We start from the raw sequence: 20,181 nt of genomic DNA, 5'->3' as shown, positions 1-20,181 counted from the left end.
TTAAGTACCTGAAGCTTTGTTTCCTAAGAAGCCATGTGTGAATATCTCACTGATACATTCCTGCAGCTCAGTGTCTTTCAGCACCTCACTGTCTGAGGGATAATAGTACTCCACTACTGCCTTCACAAAGCTGGTGAACACAGAACAGTTTAATTATATTTATTTATCTATCTATTTATTTATTTATTTATTTATTTATTTATTTATTTTCAAGCATTTTAAGGCGGCTGGAATCAAACCCCAGGCCGCTGCAGTAAAGATTTAGCCTTGATAATGGTGTGCATGCTCTGTAGGGTGAGTTGAAAAGACATAAGGACTCTAAGCCATTATTAGTAAAATTAATCATGACAAACATTTGCAATATTTATTTAATGGTAACCTGTTAATGATGTTCCACCGCTTCAGGCCATCATCTCTGTAGTAGAAGTTGGGTATGGACTCCAGTCCTTGTGCAGTGATGTTCTCTGGCAGACAGAGGGAGCTGTAGGTTGTTTCAGAGTGAGCCCTTCTCATGAGCTCCTGCAGTAATAATGCACAAATATTCATCTACAGACATGTTTCTTGAAGTAGAAAAAAGTCTATATAGTAAAACAAATCAAAGGTTAAAACTAAGTTTTGCAATGGTGCAATAAAAGTGGAATAGTCTGAATATTCAGAAATGTATATTTTAAAGAGCCATACAAAATTTAAAATCCCCTCTGGTGACAAAACAGTTTTGCAGCTTGAAATGCCTGTGGACAGAGTGAACCGGAAGTGTGGGAACAGCAGCTGTACAGAAGGATGGAAAAAATTAAAAGTTAATTCTGGTGGTGTCAACTTCCAAAGAAAGCCATAAGCAAACAAAACTGACAACAGGCTTTCTTTGAGGGCTTCTTGTTTTTTTGTTTTTTTTTTTTGTTTTTTTTTTTTTTTTTAGAGTACACCCTGTTGGATTAAAAAATGTTTTCATGCATCCAAGGGCAGACTTATTTTTACAACTGACTGCAAAAAGTCACTCTTTTATGATCCATGATTCTGGCCAAGGTAATAGAAAAAAAGGTCAATAGCAGTATGACCTCAGCTGTGTAATTTTACCTTGTAGAGGGGATGAATCACAGAAAAACTGCGGAGAGCGGCAACAGTAAAGACCTCTGCCAGAAAGTGAGTGTTCATGAGGTGCTGGCCTGCTACTTGATCCATCACATCTGCATTTTTGATGAACATCTTGGCCAGCAGCCAGTCAGTCTCTGGGTCACTGGGCAGAAAGATGGGGTTCTGCTCAGAGGGTTGCTGTTCTAACTGGAATGTAAAATGATAAATGAATAAACAAATAGAAAATTAATATTGATAATAACAATAATAAGAATAGTAATATTTGTATGTGTTAAATTAGTGCAGTTCGCCTTCCCTCTGACAACACACTAATGTATGGTGAAATGTAATCTGATTATATGACTAGACCGGTGACTTTACTTAGTTTTATACAGTACAGATAATGTCATTGATTTATTTGTCATTTAAATACCTGTATTGCTATTGGCATCAGTTTGTCTTCTTGGTTTAAGTACAACAAACAGAAACCAGGTGTCACATGCAGAGGTTCACCATTCTTGGCTCTCGGGGGTATTCCATCCATCTTCTTCTTGTCACAGAGGAATATGTTGCCTTTCTGTATGGCAAGAAAAGACCCAAGAAGGAAATATTGAAGACATCAAGAGGTATCACAGATTTGTAATAAATCTAGGCAATTGGATGCAGGGACTTTCCATTGTGATTTAAGTACTCTCCTTAAATGCACAAGTCATCTCAAAGCACAGATTATGAGCTATTTAAAGCCACTCTTCTTTCATACCTCCATTTCCTTCTGCAGAGAGGTTCCCTCTGCCAGGAACGGCTTCACCATCTCCTCTGTGACTGGAAAGTTTGGGGGAAGCTCTGAGCAGCGCTTGATCACATTGGGGTTGACTCCGTTCAGAAACTGGGATCCATAAAAGTCGTCTTCCTTCCAGTGCTCTGCAACGTACTCTGGAAGAACAGCAAATAGAAAATACAATATCTAAATTGTTGTTCTGTCTTTGGTTTTGAAGTACAACATGATGATCATGGGCATTTTACCCAAAACAGTATTATTTGTTGGTCACTGAAAGGTTTTTACTTTATGTAAAAATGAATTATTTTACCCAAGAGGAACATCTATATCTATGTGTTCATATGAAACCATGACAACGACATTGTTGTGATAATTTATGCAGCAGAACTGGAAAATAGGAAAAAAATCTACCTGACATTGTCGTCTTTTTGCGCCAGAGGATTTTTTTCATGTCTTCAAAGTTTTTCCATTTTTCAGTAGATCCAAGCAGCCCCTTCAACTTCAGTTCAAGACCACTGAAGTAAGAAAAAAAGGGTTAAACATGACACAGGATTAAACAACACACTTAATAATACACACTAATAATAATTCAATACAATACAATATCTCTATCATCGATCTATCTATCTATCTATCTATCTATCTATAGATAGATCTATAGATAGATAGATAGATCTATATATAGACCCACATCATTAATTTCGTATTATATAGTTCAGTTGATTTGGATTTAGAGTAGGCGATTTCATTTGCTGGGAGCTCAGACAGGGGATGGTCCTCCTCACAACCCTTCATGGCTGAGGCGTCAAAAGAACATAACAGACGGAAAAATCACGAAACTTACAAAAATGTCAGTAAACAGTGTGCAAAGAAATTATATCAATGAGTGATATCCATAAATCTTCACTTTAATGATGTACATATCAATTATTTGGGGGCTTTGAGGCAGACCTTTCCCTCCCCTCAGCTCCACCAGTTCTCCCCTGGAGATCCATCTGTAACAGGGGAAAAGAATGGCTTCTCCTTCTGGAGTCGTCACCACTACTTTGGAGAAGTACCACTCATCTTCTGGGAGAATCAAAAAAGGGTCTTTCTCCATCTTGACCAGCAGAAGTTTCCCCAGAGATGAACTGGTTTTTACGGTGTAGATGCCTGTCTTGATTTAAGGATAAATATAAACATAAACAAAGAAATACAATATGGTAGGGCTGTACTGAATAATTTGAAGCTTCAAAGCTTCATTCATGGTGATATTCAAATTCAGAATCAACATATAAATGCTTTGCTAATTTTTTTTGTCTCTTTATTCTGTTAAACCCGTACTTCTGCACAGTTATAGATAAATATTAGACTACAATAATATGAAAAGTATTATACTATTTGTAGAATTGGATTCCAATGGTGGGATTGTTTCCAGCTTAAGTGACCCAAACATTTGTAGAGTGTTGTTCAATCCAAAATTCAAAATTTATTGAAAAAAGAGTAATGTAAAATTTTTCAAAATTAACATGCCTTTGACTGTCGTATATGAATCTTATATAAACTATTACAGTACTTTTTTTAATTCAGAAATTGAAGTAACTGGCAGGATTTTACTAAAATGGTAATTTACATGATTTCATGTGACAAATACATTGATTGATTAATAATGAAATGAAAAATGAAATGAAAATTCAGCTTAAATCCATATTTGTTAGCAGTTAGCGGGGAGATCTAGCAGCACTGTATATTACATTTATTTATAAAGCTGCGGTTGTTAACTTTTTACAAAATAACCTTTTTTCATATTTGCAGAAACTGTCACTATATTCACACAGCACTAAATGAGAGATAATCATTGAAAAAAAAAACACTCATCTGCCTACTGTATTGCCTTGAAGTGAACAAAAACAACCAATCAGAGCTGACAAGTCTATAACACAGCTTCTAATTGTGTCAATCACTGCTCATGAACTGTGGTCAAACTGTCAAACCAGGCAGTGCTGATCACATATGAATCAAGACTTTGTTAGTGCATTGCCAATTTCTCACCTCAAATGTTTTCTGAAACATATTTCAGTGTACTGTTTAGCTGCAAACTGAGTAAGTTTGTGACCCAGCGGCCATGTTGGATACAGTTAAACAGAGTGCAGAGCACATTTCTCATTTTACTGTTTTGATGAGAAACAAAGAACCATAGATAAAGTTAAAAAAAATGACTGCCGATGCTTTTTGTAGATTGTCTTCTCATGTGTCACGTCTGGTTTTGCTTCCTGTCTTTGTGTGTTTTCCCACTATTTCTATCACACCTGTCTTCCTTCAGTCTCATTGGTCCTTCCTTGTTCCCAAAGTCTCCCTTCACACCTGTTCTGTTTTAGTCTTGTTTGCTCCACTCAATCTTGCCAACCACACCCTTGTTGCAAGCCAATCCCCATTTCCCTCCTTTGGCCCATATCCACCTATTCCAACTGTATCTCGTTCTTTTGGTTAGTTTTGTGCGTATATATACCTGTGTGTTCCCCTTTGCTCATGGTCAGTTTGGCTGCATTCATTCCTGTTCATTCCCGATCTTGGGACGTAACCATCTAGCTCGTTAAAAGATGGCTGCAAAAAAGTGAAATGCCATCTTGTTTTCTAGCCAGTTGAGGTGAGTGCTAAGTATAATTGCAGGATCATGTCTTCCCTAAGGTTAACATCCAAGTAACCACAGTCCACTAAGTAACCACATATTGTTTGGTGTTTTATCTCCTCTTTAAGCTATAGACTAAAGATATTATACATAATTTAACATTAGTGAAAATGTGCTGTTCTACAAGAAGGTGTGTTCAGAAATGTTATGCTAAATGCAAAACATTGAATTTCCCCTCAGGGGGATTAATAAAGTAAATAAACTTAAACTTAAACATTTTTATCCTATATAGAAAAAATTGACGCCACTGATAATGCAGTTTTCTACTACTGACTCCATATTATATTTAGTTTACTGATTTGTTTATGTGTAACTTTTAAATTTTATTTGTAGTTTTTGTATGCTGTTCATATACAGGGTTCCCGCGGATCCTTAAAAAGTCTTAAAAGGCGTTGAATTCATTAATCTAAAAATAAGGCCTTAATTAGCATTAAAATGTCTTAAATCAATCTTTCAAAAGTCTTAAAAATGTTAACATGGTAAGTAGGATTTTATGATTGCAGTTAGTCTCAAATCTAAAAATAACAGGTAACATTTATTTTTTAAAAATAATTTGCTGAATAGCAGTAACGTCATGCAATCACGAGAGCGGAACCAACAAAACAGTGATGTGTTTGCGGCCGTGACTCTCAGAGCAGATGCACGTCATTCATGTAGCAGTCGGACCACATGGGAAAGTTTAAATTTAATGAAAATTGGGTGTCCAACAAAGATTTTTCTGGATTGCTGAAACTGGTACCAGGCAATTTATACGAGGCACGGTGTATTTTGTGCAAGAAATGTTTCAAAATCGGCACGATGGGAATCAAGGCAGTGGAGTCCCACATGCACAGTGCGAAACACAAAGCCTCAAAATCAAGCTGTCAACAAACGCCAGGTATTTCACGGTTCTGTTCTACTCTCGTCTCGACCGTGCCTCCACCCCCATCTCCAATATCACAACCAGGACAGCAGCACCAAATCTCTGGACAATGTTCGGGTGCACACCTACGCTAAAAGTATAGGTACTGTGGTGTCTGAACACCGTGACAAAACACCAATCACACTAGGGCTGTCAAAAGCACCATGAAATTGATTTCGAATATTTTTCGAATTAATTATTATTTTTTATTTTTTTATTTATTTTTTATTTGTTTTTGGGGTTTTTTTTTTTACAAAAAAACACAAAAAATAAGATGCTTATTGCTGGCGCAATATGAATGTGACACTCGGATGAAAACACCCGTTCTGACCTCACTGAAGTGCCAGGTATGACCAACTTCTGCCTTGCTATATGAGCAATGTTTGGATACTATAGTGCGTGCACCACAAGAGTGGATCCTGGTCGACTCGTAGTGGTGTCTCATTCTGGTAACGTTTCATCTCTAATTCAAAAAGGGTAGGCAGGGAGGCAGCAGGTGCAACACTCTCTCTGTATGTCTCCCTGAACAGGTCACACATCGCGGACAGCGCAGTGGGTGGTGTTGGCGCTGCGGGCTCCTCCGTCGGCGCATCTCCCTCCCTCGCTGCGTCTCTCTCTGATAACCCTGATATAACTTAATTATTTTTTATTGTATCGAACACCACCTAAATTATGTAGTCCAATGTTTTATCCATCTCCTAGGAAAGTTAGGACTGGGTATCGATTCAGATTTTCCAGATCGATTCGCTGCTTTGTACCTGCCCTGGAAGTCCCAAATGCATCGGAGGGCCAAACGCCGTCATTTTTGGGTTCACCCTATCCTGCAGAAGCGCATCCAGCTCGGCGAGTTTCACCACCTCCTCCAGGAACTCCGTCTGGATGATAGCCGCTTTCAGCGGTACTTCAGGCTGACTGGGGCCCAGTTTGAGGACCTGTTGGCAAGGGTTGGTGCCAGGATCTCCCAGCAGGACACCAACTACAGGCGCTCCATTTCAGCTGCGGAGCGCCTGTCCATCTGTCTCCGGTGAGTAGTAGTTTATTGCTGTGTCAACAACTGGACGTTGTCCAACTGGACGTTGTTGACACACGCCAGTGACGTCGGGAGAATCTCAACGCTGATTGGCTTCGCGCCTCAAAAGTTCAATATTTTCAACTGGAGCGATGAGGCATTGGACGCGAATTTCGCGTCTATCGCGCCATGCTAGAGCCTCTATCGTGTCCATCGCGTTCATCACGTTGCGCTAGATGCGTCCATCGTGCCACCCGGTGCGATTTCGTGTCTAATCGCGTCTTTGCATTGACTTTGTATGTAATCTTGACGCAAATTCGCGTTTGGTGGGAACACAGCATTAGAAAGCTTTTGTGCAATACACTACAGTGGTTGTGATGCACACATGGACTGTATCAGAAGAGAAACAGTATACGTAGGTGAACCCTGCAGCGAAGTGAACCCTCTTCTTCAGAGAGGATCTTTGCCTCCCAGTTTGTTTCTGGCGGCAGAGCAGAGTGAACCGTCTTGCTTCTCAGAGGATCTTTGTCCCGTGAGAGCAGGCTCGCTGTTCTCCGTGTCTGTGTAAACAACGTTCGCTGGCGATTTGACAGTCACTGGAAGCTAGAGATGGGATTTATGGCTCTTTGAGGGGAGCCGGATCTTGGTGAGCCGTTCCTTTCAAAGAGCCGTTCAAAAAAACTGGCTCATTTGACTGATTTTTATATTTATTAAGTTTTAAGAAGCCAGCCTGGTGATAACTCATTTTATCTTGGAAATAATCACTGGGAGGTATGATGGGGTGAGATTTGGAACAAAATAATACAAAATTAGATATCCCACCAATATCTGAGTTTGAATTATTCTGAAATATTGATTATAACCTCATTCGATGTGTGGACTAGATTTTAAAGTCTGATCTGGATTCATTGTAAATATTCCACAAGGTTGTGCCATATCACTCTGCTTTGACAGTGACATCACTATTTTGGATTTACCCTTTATACAAATTGTTTGTATGTGTGTAAAGCTACCATGACTTGTTATTCATGCAACACTGTGACCTTAACACTTACAAATAAACATTAAAAAACAAAGCAGGCTACAATGAATTTTGCTCAGGGGAGGAGCAAAGGAGGAGCACACAGTGATATTAAAAAAAAAAAAAAAAAAAGAACGGTTCCCAGCTGCGACTCGGTTCCCATCGTTCATGTTAACGAGCCGTTCAATAGAATCGGTTCGTTCGTGAACGTCACAACACTACTGGAAGCACATTATGACCCTTTGTAGAAGTTTCTGTGTGGTGCCTGTGTTGCACATGAGCTAACGTTAGCGGCTAAGGACAGAGAGGCTGTCCAGTGTCTGAGGAGCGCCAGTACGTTAGCTTGTTAGCTGTAACGTTAGCTTTGCTGTTTGTCGTGTTATCGTTGTCGTCGGCAGCCCTGAATAGATTGTAAAGCTTTAGCATAGTTAGTTAACACATTTGTTATCGGCCCATGTATTTACTGCCACAGAGAATTAATAAATCTTTGGTTTATTTGCACAATGCCGCCTCTCTGCCATCTTTTATCACGCTTGCTAACGCTAAGTTAACTTTACCAGCAGATCTGTATGAGGCACAAACTGAGGCAACAGTTAGCAGTGTGCTGATGCTTAGTGGTATTTCTTAATCTTTTTCTGTGAAACTGATGTGCATTTAACAAACATGCGTACATTATTAGCATTATATTTATATGGGAAAATGCAAGTGGAAATACTCGCACTGTAGACCCATGCCTTCAGTGGATGCGCTCCCACCACTGTTGGCTGCTCTGTCTTCAGTGTCCGGCCGTCTCGCGAGATCTCTCGCCATGACCTCAGGTGCTAGATGCTGATCTCATGAGACTACCTGGGTTGATAGTACTGCAGGCTGCTGCAGTCTGCTACCGGCTGTACAACACGTCCACGGAGGAAAATAGTTATAGTAAAAGATCGATTTTTTAATTAATGAATCGATTTTGTGCCATTTAAAGGAAAATCGATTAAAATCGATTAAATCGATTTTTTCAACCCAGCTCTAAGAAGTTCAAACAATGTTAGTGAACATAAGCTACTCTCTCAAAGCCAGAAACCAGAGAAATCTCAAATTTGTGATGTCATGGTATAATGTCTTGAGCTGCTCTGTAGACAGTAAATGGGAGCCTGATTTTGTGGATCTGTAGAATTGTTGTTTCCCCCGTTTTTTTTATACCCAAATGAGCTTTATCCTATTGTAGTGTTCTCAGTTCTGAAACACAAAATAGTTTCTGCTTTGATCTGTGTGAAATGTGAGATGATCACTAAATTTCCACACAATTATGCTGTGTCTTGTTAAGAGTAGTAAATAAAAAAAGCTACACGTGATGTACTCTATTTAGTCACTAGATAGAGACAAATATGACTCCAACATAAATGTTTGTACAAACAGAAGGTGTTACATAATCCCAGACTTAATGTAAGAAATCACCATGTGAGTGATGTTTAACTGGATTTAACTTACTGTCCCAGTTGAAAAGTCAAAGTTGTCCAACTTAGTTCTCTCACTCTGCCCTTCAGTTCCGAGTAAGGTGACATATATGTTGTCCCATGTTCCTGCATATTGCATGTCACCTGTTGTCACCTCTAGCTTGTACTCAGCCATGGTCACTCTGTGGAAACTGTCTGGAAAAAGAAACAAGATAAAATCTTAAAACTGCAGAGTGAATGTTCCAACACTCTGCAAAAGAAAGCTGTTTTTATTTGCAGATAATTAATTCAAGGAAAACCCTGGATATTTTTTCTATGCTCAAAATATTTGTCCACGGGCATCCAAAAAGCTTGTTAACACTTAACCTTGCCTATTAGTATCTTGCATACATTATGACATGTACAGTGTTTTGATCATTAATTATCATACCATGAGGAAAGATGAGGAAAGTTCTTACCTGTACCCTCAGACAGAGGCTGTTTTTACTACCTCTTTGTCTTACAGCTGGAGATTCAGGTTTTCTCTCTCTGTGGTCTGTGTTCTACTCCCCCCACTGTGGTTTGATATAAAGGGTGATGTATCTCAAAATGTATGTTGTGTTTCTGGTTTTTAATCTCTGGGAAGGATCAGCAGTCGTACTTAACCACCCATTTTGGTCACAGGCCAAAAACCACAAAAAAAAAAAAAACAAAGCCTAAAATACACCTCAGTGAATATCAGTTCTGTGTGATGAATCAGTCACATGGTCAGGAGTGTGAGTGCAAAGCAAACAGTGAAGGACCTAAATGCATGTAGTCGGGGCAGGCATAAAGGGTTGGGTGATTTTTTTTTTTTTGCAAAAAAATGAAGAGGCATACTGGCAAGGATAGCAAGTCTGAACAGAATTAACTGAGGTTCCATGGAAAACAGGAATTCAGACACTGAAACTGAGCAGACAGACAGTAGAAAGGTATATTTATAATGTGCCAGCACTCACTCATATAAATGTCATACACTCAACATAGTGTAGAGCCCAGACTGTATACAAATATCACACACCACCTGTTCAGCTACTTCTTCATCTTATTGTGTATGCTGTAATCGAAGTATCTGAATACTAAGACATGTCTATGGTTAAGGTTCTGAAAACACAGATGTGAACTCTGACGAAGAAATCAGAGCCAGAGCAGTTGAAATCAATTGACTGTTTACTTGGTAAAGAGTTCAAAGCAGGTCAACATGAGACACAGAACTTTATGGGTTCCACAGAATGTTAGTGTTGTTAACTCAACTTTTCCCAAACTTTATTTTTGTTTCCCAGTACTGGACCCTGTAGATGACCAGTATTAACAAAAAGAATATAATTTATTTTGTCTTTACTCTGAAATGTCCTGTTGCTTCTCCCTTGCTCCCCATCGTCTTGTTTTCTTCCACTGCGCAGACATTCAAGTACCAGTAGGAACATGTATGGTTTCTTTTTATTTAATTTTTTTTTTGCAAAAGTACATCAGCTGACATCACAATATACATTGTTCTGCACTCACATGATCAAAAAGTAAAAAGAACTTAGATACACAGCACATGTGTAAATAACTTCAGTTAATGTCACAGCCTGTTACAGCCGCTGTAATAGTGGGCAGAAAATATGCTACCAAATTCTTGGTGTTGCTTGCATATAAATGCTGAGGTGCCCAGTTTCATGTGAGATCATTTATTAAAGACAAATTCCTGTATTATAATAAGGAGCACTAAACAGTAACATTCCGTCACATTATGTTGTCAGTGGTCAATAGATGTTTACTGTTTTAGATTATGGCCTAACTGACTCATATCATGAGTCCAAGCTTAAACATTTGCTACCCAAACTGCTCATTTGTTATTTCATTTGTTATTTCTCAACATATGTCTATGTAACTCACACAAAGATACAGGTGCCCAACCATAGACCCACTAACATGATACAACCTAGAATATAGCCTTCCAGAGTTAAACTGACAACACTGCATGCAATACAGGTGTTAAAAAGGTATTGATATTGTTCACTAATGCAGAAAGATAAAAAGAAAATGAAACAAAAGGCTTTATCAGGCTTAGTTACATTGCTACACTGTTCTCTATTTCAGCAGGGTTCAGATATGTGTAGGGCACTTCAAGCCGTGAGTTTCTTGTTGTGATTGCTTCACTGAGGGAGGACAGCTCTGCTTGAAATTCCTTCATCATCTGCTTAGGGGCAGGCTCATCGAAGCGTTCCTCAGGGTATGAACCCAAGGGAACCTGCCAAAATGACAAAACGAAACAGTCGATCACGTTGACACAGTATTTTGTTTGGTACATTCTTTTTCGCTGTTTGTTTATCATCACCAAACTTACCACATCAGTGTACTTCTTTGTAAGCATCCACGCCATGGCTACAAAGCTTACTGTCTCACCAACATCTGGGAGGGTCTCCAAAATTGTCTTCATGCTTGACTGCCCCTTAGTGGTTGGTGGAGGTTTGTGCAGCAGGAGGGAGACATTGGGTGCCCAGGAGTAGTAGTCATACTAAAATATAAAAGAAGTTTCTGTATGTATTCATATTAATTTTTGAAATTCACTTCACTCATAAATATTTTTTTTGCTTATTGTTCCTTCCTTCCAACATCCTTCCTGGATGTTCAACCTTAACAGCAGAATAATGAGATTGACACAAGAAAATTTCTGCATATGAGCATGATTTTGTGACTTCAGCTATCCCGATAGAAAGTCATGGTTCAGAATGTTTGGTAGATGCTCACTAGGTACTTAAATCAAGTTCTTCTTGGAAAAACTGTATCAGACTTACAAGTCCTCCAAATTAAATATCAAGCTATGTTGTTTGTCCACGCCCTCAAAAAAGACACACTGAATGTTTAACCTGGTTAAGAATGGGGGACCCTTGCCATCATAGTTATAGTAATAAACATGCTTTAGTTTGTCTATAATGAGTCTTCAGTTGTTTGCTATTATTATTGTAAGGTCATAGGCCAATCTTTTATGGATAACCACTGTAAAAATCAGCTTGTGCCCCACTGAAAGAAAAATAATAAACACCTCCCAAATCTGCCGCTTGTTCCATAGATTAGAGCTGTTTGATCCAGTATCAGGTTTGTTAAAACTACAAAAAGTTAACTATTTTTCAGCTTTTTATGGTCTCACCTGCCCATTGTTTACTGCAGCATGTTGAGCTGTCACTGTGAAGATCACCATGGTGATGAACTTGATCACTTCCACGACAGTCTGACACTCTGCTGGAAACCCTGTTGACAGCAAAATTATATCAGTTAATTAGTGGCATTTTTCGGGGGTGAAACATTATTTTTAAAGGACATATATATAAAACAAATACATTTTTTTATGTTTTGCTTTCATATTTTTAACCCCTAACTTGCGCTGTGCCAGAAAACACCCTCGTCTCAGGCAAGAATTCACAACTTCAAACAAATAAAAAATGCATTTGAGGCTCTTAAATCTTCTAGTACGTTGATGTGATCCAAAGTGTGACGCAAAATGGAAGGAAGTAGAACAAAATCAAATAAAAATATACCTCTTCTATCAATACCAGCTTAAAAAAAAACTCTTAGACAATCTGACTAACTGGACAGCAGTCCCTTTAAACATTTGGTATAATGAACTGGAAGACATTTGAAAGAAATACTTGAATATTAAGTCAGGTGATTTATGACATTCATACCAGCTGACGTGGATGGTAGATTTAAACAGTGGACAAATGGCAGTATCACTTTTTACTGTATAATATCCTCCAATTAGGGTTTAGATACCTTTCAACCAAAAAATTATGATGAAAATATTGGAACTATGAAAGAGAAAGAAATTGGTCTCATCAGTATATTTCTGATGCATATAAGGAATAAGGGAAATATTATCAAAAACTGAATTCCAGGATTTATTATCGTTATATTTGGAAACTTGGAAACTTCAGTGTCATTTATTGGGAACATGGGCTACATACCTGAAGCTTTGTTTCCCAAGAAGCCATGTGTGAATATCTCACTGATCCAATCCTGCAGCTCAGTGTCTTTCAGCACCTCACTGTCTGAGGGATAATAGTACTCCACTACTGCCTTCACAAAGCTGGTGAACACAGAACAATTTGATTTTAAATAGTTACATATGTACATGGAAAATGACTCTAAGCCATTGTTTGTAAAATAAATCATGAGAGACGGTTGCAATATTCATTTAAAGGTAACCTGTTGATGATGTTCCACAACTTCAGGCCATCATCTCTGTAGTAGAAGTTGGGTATGGACTCCAGTCCTCGTGCAGTGATGTTCTCTGGCAGGCAGAGGGAGCTGTAGGTTGTTTCAGAGTGAGCCCTTCTCATGAGCTCCAACAGTCCGTCATAGCCAAGTGTAGTCTATCAAGTTCATGATCAACAAATATTTACCATCCAAAAGTTTCTTGAAGTAAAATAATTAACATTGTAAAAACAACACCTTCAAGTTTTGCTAGAATGCAACACAGTTGGAATCTGCAGATTCAGAAAATGTGTATTTTAAAGAGCCATACTAGATGTAAAACCCCCGCTGGTCCTAAAAGAGTTGTGCGGGCTCCAGTGTTTATGTGGAGAGTGTACCGGAAATGTGGAAACAGCAGCTGTACGGACAGATGGAAAAATATTACAAGTCAAAGTATGATGCTTATTTAAGTGAACAACAAGCAGCACATCCTGGGTGTGTCAATCATCAATGGAAGTCATGAGCAAACAAACAAACAAAAACTGAAACAGGTTTTCTGTGACAGTAAGTAAATGAAATGCTATATTTTTGATCATGTAGGGCTAATATGGTCAGTCTCATTAGGGGTACGCACACAATGGCAACACTTTCACAGTCAGCATTTCATTTCCACTAGGTGTCCACACCTTGTAGGCTCACAAAAGGGTGTGTCTGTGACAACCAATCACATCTTTTAAAATAATGTGTCATACCTAGTAACAGGGCCAACCACACCTCCTCACGAAGGTAAAAGTCTCTGTCCCTTCCTTGGTTAGAGTTGCTCTAAAAACTTTCCTAAATCACTCCTAAGCCAGGAGTCTTTACTTAAAAAAATAAGCTAAGTTAGGAGCTTTCAGAGAGTGTTCTCAGAATGTTTGTGAATACGCCCCTGGTCATCAGTTCAGCTCAAATGAATAGAATAAAGTGCACCAGCACTATGACCTCAGCTGTGTAATTTTACCTTATAGAGGGGGTGAATCACAGAGAAGCTGCGAAGAGCGGCAACAGTAAAGACCTCTGCCAGAAAGTGAGTGTTCATGAGGTGTTGAACAGCTTGATGATCCATGGAATCTGCATTTTTGATGAACATCTTGGCCAGCAGCCAGTCAGGCTCTGGGTCACTGGGCAGAAAGATGGGGTTCTGCTCAGAGGGTTGTTGGTGCAGCTGGAATGTGATAAAAACATATTTAATTTTTATAGTTTACACAAGTTTATACAGTATAGATAATGCCACTGATTTGCTCTGTCATTTAAATACCTGTATTGCTATTGGCATCAGTTTGTTTTCTGGGTTCATGTAGAGTAAACAGAGACCAGCAGTCACGTGCAGAGGTTCACCATTATAGGTTCTGGGGGTTATTCCATCCATCTTCTTCTGGTCATAGAGGAATATGTTGCCTTTCTGTACGGGAAGGAAAGACAGAATAAAAAAAAGGGACATCAAGAGGTATCACAGATTTGTAATAAATCTAGGCAATTGGATGCAGGGACTTTCCATTGTGATTTAAGTACTCTCCTTAAATGCACAAGTCATCTCAAAGCAAAGATTATGAGCCATTTAAAGCCACTCTTCTTTCATACCTCCATTTCCTTCTGCAGAGAGGTTCCCTCTGCCAGGAACGGCTTCACCATCTCCTCTGTGACTGGAAAGTTTGGGGGAAGCTCTGAGCAGCGCTTGATCACATTGGGGTTGACTCCGTTCAGAAACTGGGATCCATAAAAGTCGTCTTCCTTCCAGTGCTCTGAAACATACTCTGGAAGAACAGCAATTAGAAAAAATAATATATAAAATGTTTTCCTTTCTTTGGGTTTGAAATACAACATGATGATCATTGTCATTGTTTTACCCAAGAGAAACATCTACTGTATACTGTATGTGTGTTTATTTGAAACTATGGCAGTGACATTTTTGTGATAATTTATGCTGCAGAACTGGAAAATGAGGGGGAAAAAAATCTACCTGATATTGTCGTCTTTTTGAACCAGAAGATTTTTTTCATGTCTTCAATGCGTTCCCATTTTTCTTTAGATCCAAGCATTCCCTTAAGCTTCAGTTCAAGACCGCTGAAGTAAAACAGGGTTTAAAAAAGAAAAACACAATACAGAAATAAAGCACATACTGATAATAAAGCTTTAAAGGGCCAGTGTGTAATATTTCGCATGGTTTATTGTCAATCTGAACCTGAATCTGAATATTCTACCTATTAATATGTTTATACAAGTGTATGATCGCTATAAAATAAAATTCATTTGGTTTTCATAGCCTTTTATATATATATATATATATATATATAGCAAGGGCCTTGCTTTAGAGAGGTCGCCATCTTTCGCCACCATGCATGTACGGCAGACTGAGTGGACAATCCAGCCAGCCAGAGAACACGTTTCGCGTGTATAAATGAACCAACGAAGACAGCGGAAGGACGGAAGAAGGAGGAGGAAACAGCAGAGAGTGTTAGTAGTTCGTCGATAGAGAGTAGTAAAAAGTTTTTTTAGTTATAAAGTTTGCGAATGGACCACACTTACCACGCAACAGGAGAGAATGAACCCGAACCGTCATCTGCGAGGAAAAGAAGACGCAACTTCACTCCTTGTGATGCACTCTCTATAGCGCTTTTCCTCCTGATGGTATATCTCCCCAACGATGGTAGCAGTAGCACCGAATCCCATACTGTGCAATCAGCCTCTCTTCTCTCCCGCTCAGCATCAAACACATGGAGTTCCTCATCTGTATGCTCCGGCTCAAACAGGTATGGCTCTGGGTCTGTGTCCGCTACAAGAAACTCTTCAAAATCACATTCAAAGTTGTTCATTGCAGCTACTATAGTCCGGAGATATTGCTAGGCTAAATAAACAGCTGAGCTCTGTTTACCGGCTACGCTGTCAGTCAGTGTGAGGGCTGGAGATTGAGCAGAGAGGGGAGGGGGGGTCCCCACTCGGTATGGTAAACGAGGATGTGTGTAAAGTTATGAAGTGTGTCTGTTACGCTAGAAGAGTCAGAGTTTGGGACGGAGTGGAGTGTTACCGGAGTTTTTGGAGTGCTCAAATAAACAGGCCTTTTTCCCGAACGCTCCTCTGGTCTCCTGCTTGTGAGGGATTCATTACAATATATTAACATGGTTTAGATTTCTAAATAAATATTCACCTCATCGCTAGATAGACCTACTCCTGAAAAAGTCGTGCGCAAGGCTTTTTGTCCCTACGAGCCCACCGTCATTTACCCGACGGGAGGGGTGAGCGAGTGAGCCCTGCAATCTAGAATTTGACCACTGATGTCACTGTTTCAACCCATTTTACACACTGGCCCTTTAAATTAAACTTTTTCCTCAAAACATATGAATATGACTACTGGAACCTAGTTGTGTTCACTGTTTATATGTATGTAGACTCACATTATGGTTTTTGTATTATCTATTTCACTTGATTTGGACTCGGAGAAGCGGATTTCAGCTGGGAGCTCAGACTGTTTATTGACATGGATGATTTGGGGTAGTCCATCAGCCATAATCTTCCATCTGAAAAACCAAACAAAGTTACAGAGAAGAACGTGAGACATTTTTCCAGATAAACTTATAAGATCATCACAGCAGCTCTATGTACGTACTGTACTGCATGTAGAGGCTAAGCCAATGCTTTAAGCCACTGAGGCATTTCAACAGGAAACCTAATTGACGCGCCTTTACTTTACCATGACGGATGAATGAGAGTCCACTTGCTTTTCAGTTACGATGCACACAAGTCCATTTATTTCACATCTCATTCTTTAAATAACACATTCTCACACAACACATCAGCACGGAGCATAACATGTTGCTGTACAGCAGTCAAAAACTGTTTTTCCCGTTCCAGTTGGAAACACCTGACGAGCCACAAAGGTTCCTAGGCTATATAGGCTGACCCGCCAATCACAGTCAGACCATAACACACAAACAATTAACATAATCTGCTCTTACACTGCACACGTTAAAACTTACTGGTACAAGCTCTTTTTAAGTGTTATCTCTTTTTTCCGGTGGTCAGTCAACAAGGCATGGTCCTCCTCAAAACCCTTCATGGCTAAAGCAAGAAAAGTACAAAGAATTAATATCCATAAATATAAATATTAGTAATCTGTATATCAATTATTCTGGAAATTTGACCTTTCCCTCCTCTCAGCTCCACCAGTTCTCCCCTGGAAATCCATCTGTAACAGGGGAAAAGAATGGCTTCTCCCTCTGGAGTCGTTACCACTACTTTGGAGAAGTACCACTCATCTTCTGGGAGAATCAAAAAAGGGTCTTTCTCCACTTTGACCAGCAGAAGTTTCCCCAGAGACGAACTGGTTTTCATGGTGTAGGTCCCTGTCTTGAAATAAGGATTAATATAAAATTACACAAAGTTACAATTCAACATGTATGTTTTGGTGTAGTATATACACATTTAACCTAAAATGTTTAGCAGAACATTAAATCTTCATCTAAAGAGTAAAAACGCCCATCAAGAATGGAAAGTCCTCTTAAATTGTGATTTTAATATTGAAAAATGTTGAAATCTGAATCTGCATCAGAGTACATGTTGTGATAGACAATCATGCCAACTAGCTGGTGAAAGCCCTGATTTTATCGAACAACTAAAACCCTGTCTGAGAATATTTGGGCTGTTTACAATAGTGGATTATTTGAAATATGTTACACTGGAATTAAATGTAGCAAAGATAAAGATGAGTTGCCGTTAGATTGTGTTTTTATGGTCAGTCTGTGTAAGAGCTATGGTGGTTAAGGCCACACCTTGAAGAGGAACTTGACAACTCATCAAATTGGTGTGGCTTACTGTATGAAAAACCAAATGTAAACTTGAAGTCATCCAAATATTTGATTCTGTGCCTCACAGTCTTTGAATTATAAACTGAAACGTGCTCACTAGATTTCCACATAATGAGCTATTTGTTATGTATATGTTACGGTCTCCGGACCTTAGTACATTTATTTTCTGTGTTTAATGTGCTGTGCATGTCATTATGGGAGTTATTCGGCCAGCACTTGTCAATCATTTATGTGTGTGTCTCATTGTCTGCTCTTCTGGAGGGAATCCCCGGTGGACCACGCCTCCAGCCCGCTCTCCTTTGCTGCTATTCAGTGTTCCCTCGCTTGCTGGTCGGCCGGCCCCTTTGCTGTCATCATCGGTTCCGGCCAATCACCGCTTCACTGGCCCCTCGTCTAAACCTTTAAAAGCTGCACGGAGTCAAGAGCAATGGCGGCTGTGATTTAACCTGGGCAGTCTGCCTCGCTCCGTTTGTGTTTTCAGGTAAGTCATAGAGCAGACAGACAGATTTGTTTAAGTTTTGTTGGGGTGTTTATTTTGTTGGTGACAGGTCAGAGTTTGGTTTTAATTGTTTTATGGTTTGCCGTCACCCGCCGCCCTTCCCAGAGTTTGTTATACTTTAAATGTAATTTACCACCGAGGCTCCTTTCATGTAGCCCGATTTCCGGGTTGTGTTACAGAGCCTGCGAACGTGTTTTTCTTTTCTGTACCGCTTTTTTTTTTTTTTAACAAAAGCGTAGCTTGTTTATTTTGTGTATGAATAAAGGGCAGCTTGCCTTATTCACTTCATTGTTTGGTTTTATGTTGCTTCCCTTACCCCTAGACACATACTGGGTTGTAACAGTATAGTTAGGTGTAGTAATTAATGAAATATAAATATAATGGATTTAACTTACTGTCCCAGTTGAAAAGTCAGTGCCATAGTTGTCCAACTCAGTTCTCTCACTCTGCCCCTCAGTTCCAATTAAGGTGACATAGATGTGGTCCCATGTTCCTGCATTTTGCCTGTCACCTGTTGTCACCTCTAGCTTGTACTCAGCCATGATCACTCTGTGGAAACTGTCTGGAAGAATCCATCCACGAAAAGGTCTTGGTATTTCTTTCTCTATACTCAAATTGTTTGTCCACAGGTATCCAAAAAGTTTGTAAACACTTAACTTTATAGTATTATCTTGCATACATTATTACATGTTAAGTGTTTGGATCATCAGTTGTCATAAAAATGAGGAAAGATGAGTCAAGTTCTTACCTGTACCTTGAGATGGAGGCTGTTTTTACTACCTCTTCGTCTTATAGCTGCACGTCTGGGTTTTCTCTCTCTGTGGTCTATGTTCTTACTCAGTCTCTTTCTGTAGTAAGCCCCTCCAGCCTAACTACAACCTTTTTGATACTATTTCCCACATTGTGCTTTGATATGAAAGGAGATGTAACTCAAAATTATGTTTCTGTTTTTTACTATCTGTCGGAAATGGAGACTGTAGGGGAAGGAGCTACAGTTTTACAAACCACCCATTTTGGTAGCAGGCCAAAAACCACCCTGAATTCTGACAGACACAGTTCTCTAAATATTATTTATGTTCGATGAATCATAACTTGGTAGGCAAAACAGTCAGGAAGGGTTGGTTGACTTACTGACAAAAATGAGAAAGCCTATCAGGAGTGGTAGTCAAACTAAATTTTGAAAGAAATTTCAGTATGTATTACTATTCATTTGTATAATTATTAAAGTTCCACTTCTCTCAGTAATGCATGGGAGTGCATTGGTAGAAAACTATGGTCCAATGTGCAACTTACACACAAACCTCCAGCACAAACACACTGGGAGCGCATGTCTGCCTATGAGCTGCAAGAACATATGTGTCCTCTCACATGGTAATAAATTCATAGCAGGGTGTAACTTAGAGAATGCCTGTGTAGATATCCAGTCAGCATAAAACTGCTTGCATAACATATGAAGTCACTAAGACAGAAGAGGGAGCATGTAAGGACTCAGTACTGAATACTGAACTCTTACTGACCTGGTTGTAAAGAACATAGAGTTCTTTCAGTTGCTGGGTTGGAATTACATGTTGTAGGAAAGACGTGCTCATGAAACTAGTCTGAACTTGTTTTGAATTCTAATAGCTGTATATAATTAACATTCAGGAGCATATAGTACTTGTTAAGAAGCAGACTCATACCTGGAATTTCTCAATTATGGGATCAATAAAGGTGTATCTTATCTTATCTTATCTTATACTAGACACAGACACACA

The 20,181-nt window shown here is 39.2% G+C and overlaps 2 protein-coding genes across 2 annotated transcripts; both read right to left on the bottom strand.

The window, feature by feature from the left end:
* Nucleotides 1-9,408, bottom strand: LOC125897570 (hydroperoxide isomerase ALOXE3-like). Its single transcript, XM_049590972.1, has 11 exons — nt 9,349-9,408; nt 8,925-9,085; nt 2,801-3,005; nt 2,541-2,646; nt 2,261-2,364; nt 1,832-2,004; nt 1,505-1,648; nt 1,075-1,278; nt 682-768; nt 380-519; nt 1-130 (listed from the first exon to the last, which is right to left on the bottom strand). Exons 2-11 carry the CDS (start codon nt 9,063-9,065, stop codon nt 1-3), a joined length of 1,434 nt encoding a protein of 477 aa, XP_049446929.1. The 5' UTR covers nt 9,066-9,085; nt 9,349-9,408.
* Nucleotides 9,409-10,357: 949 nt separating this feature from the next.
* On the bottom strand, nt 10,358-19,381 carry LOC125896654 (hydroperoxide isomerase ALOXE3-like). The gene is made up of 15 exons (XM_049589401.1): nt 19,176-19,381; nt 18,823-18,989; nt 17,266-17,470; nt 17,101-17,182; nt 16,519-16,641; nt 15,087-15,190; nt 14,708-14,880; nt 14,385-14,528; nt 14,088-14,291; nt 13,419-13,505; nt 13,100-13,266; nt 12,859-12,980; nt 12,045-12,145; nt 11,241-11,411; nt 10,358-11,144 (listed from the first exon to the last, which is right to left on the bottom strand). The coding sequence occupies exons 2-15, from the start codon at nt 18,967-18,969 to the stop codon at nt 10,965-10,967; spliced, it is 2,010 nt and encodes a 669-aa protein (XP_049445358.1). The 5' UTR covers nt 18,970-18,989; nt 19,176-19,381; the 3' UTR covers nt 10,358-10,964.
* Between the last annotated feature and the right edge of the window lie 800 nt (nt 19,382-20,181).

Source organism: Epinephelus fuscoguttatus, linkage group LG11 (genome assembly GCF_011397635.1).
Source record: "Epinephelus fuscoguttatus linkage group LG11, E.fuscoguttatus.final_Chr_v1".
NCBI classification, from domain to species: domain Eukaryota; kingdom Metazoa; phylum Chordata; class Actinopteri; order Perciformes; family Serranidae; genus Epinephelus; species Epinephelus fuscoguttatus.
The sequence above is the reverse complement of the archived record's forward strand: the minus strand, read 5'-3'. Positions and strand labels throughout refer to the sequence as shown.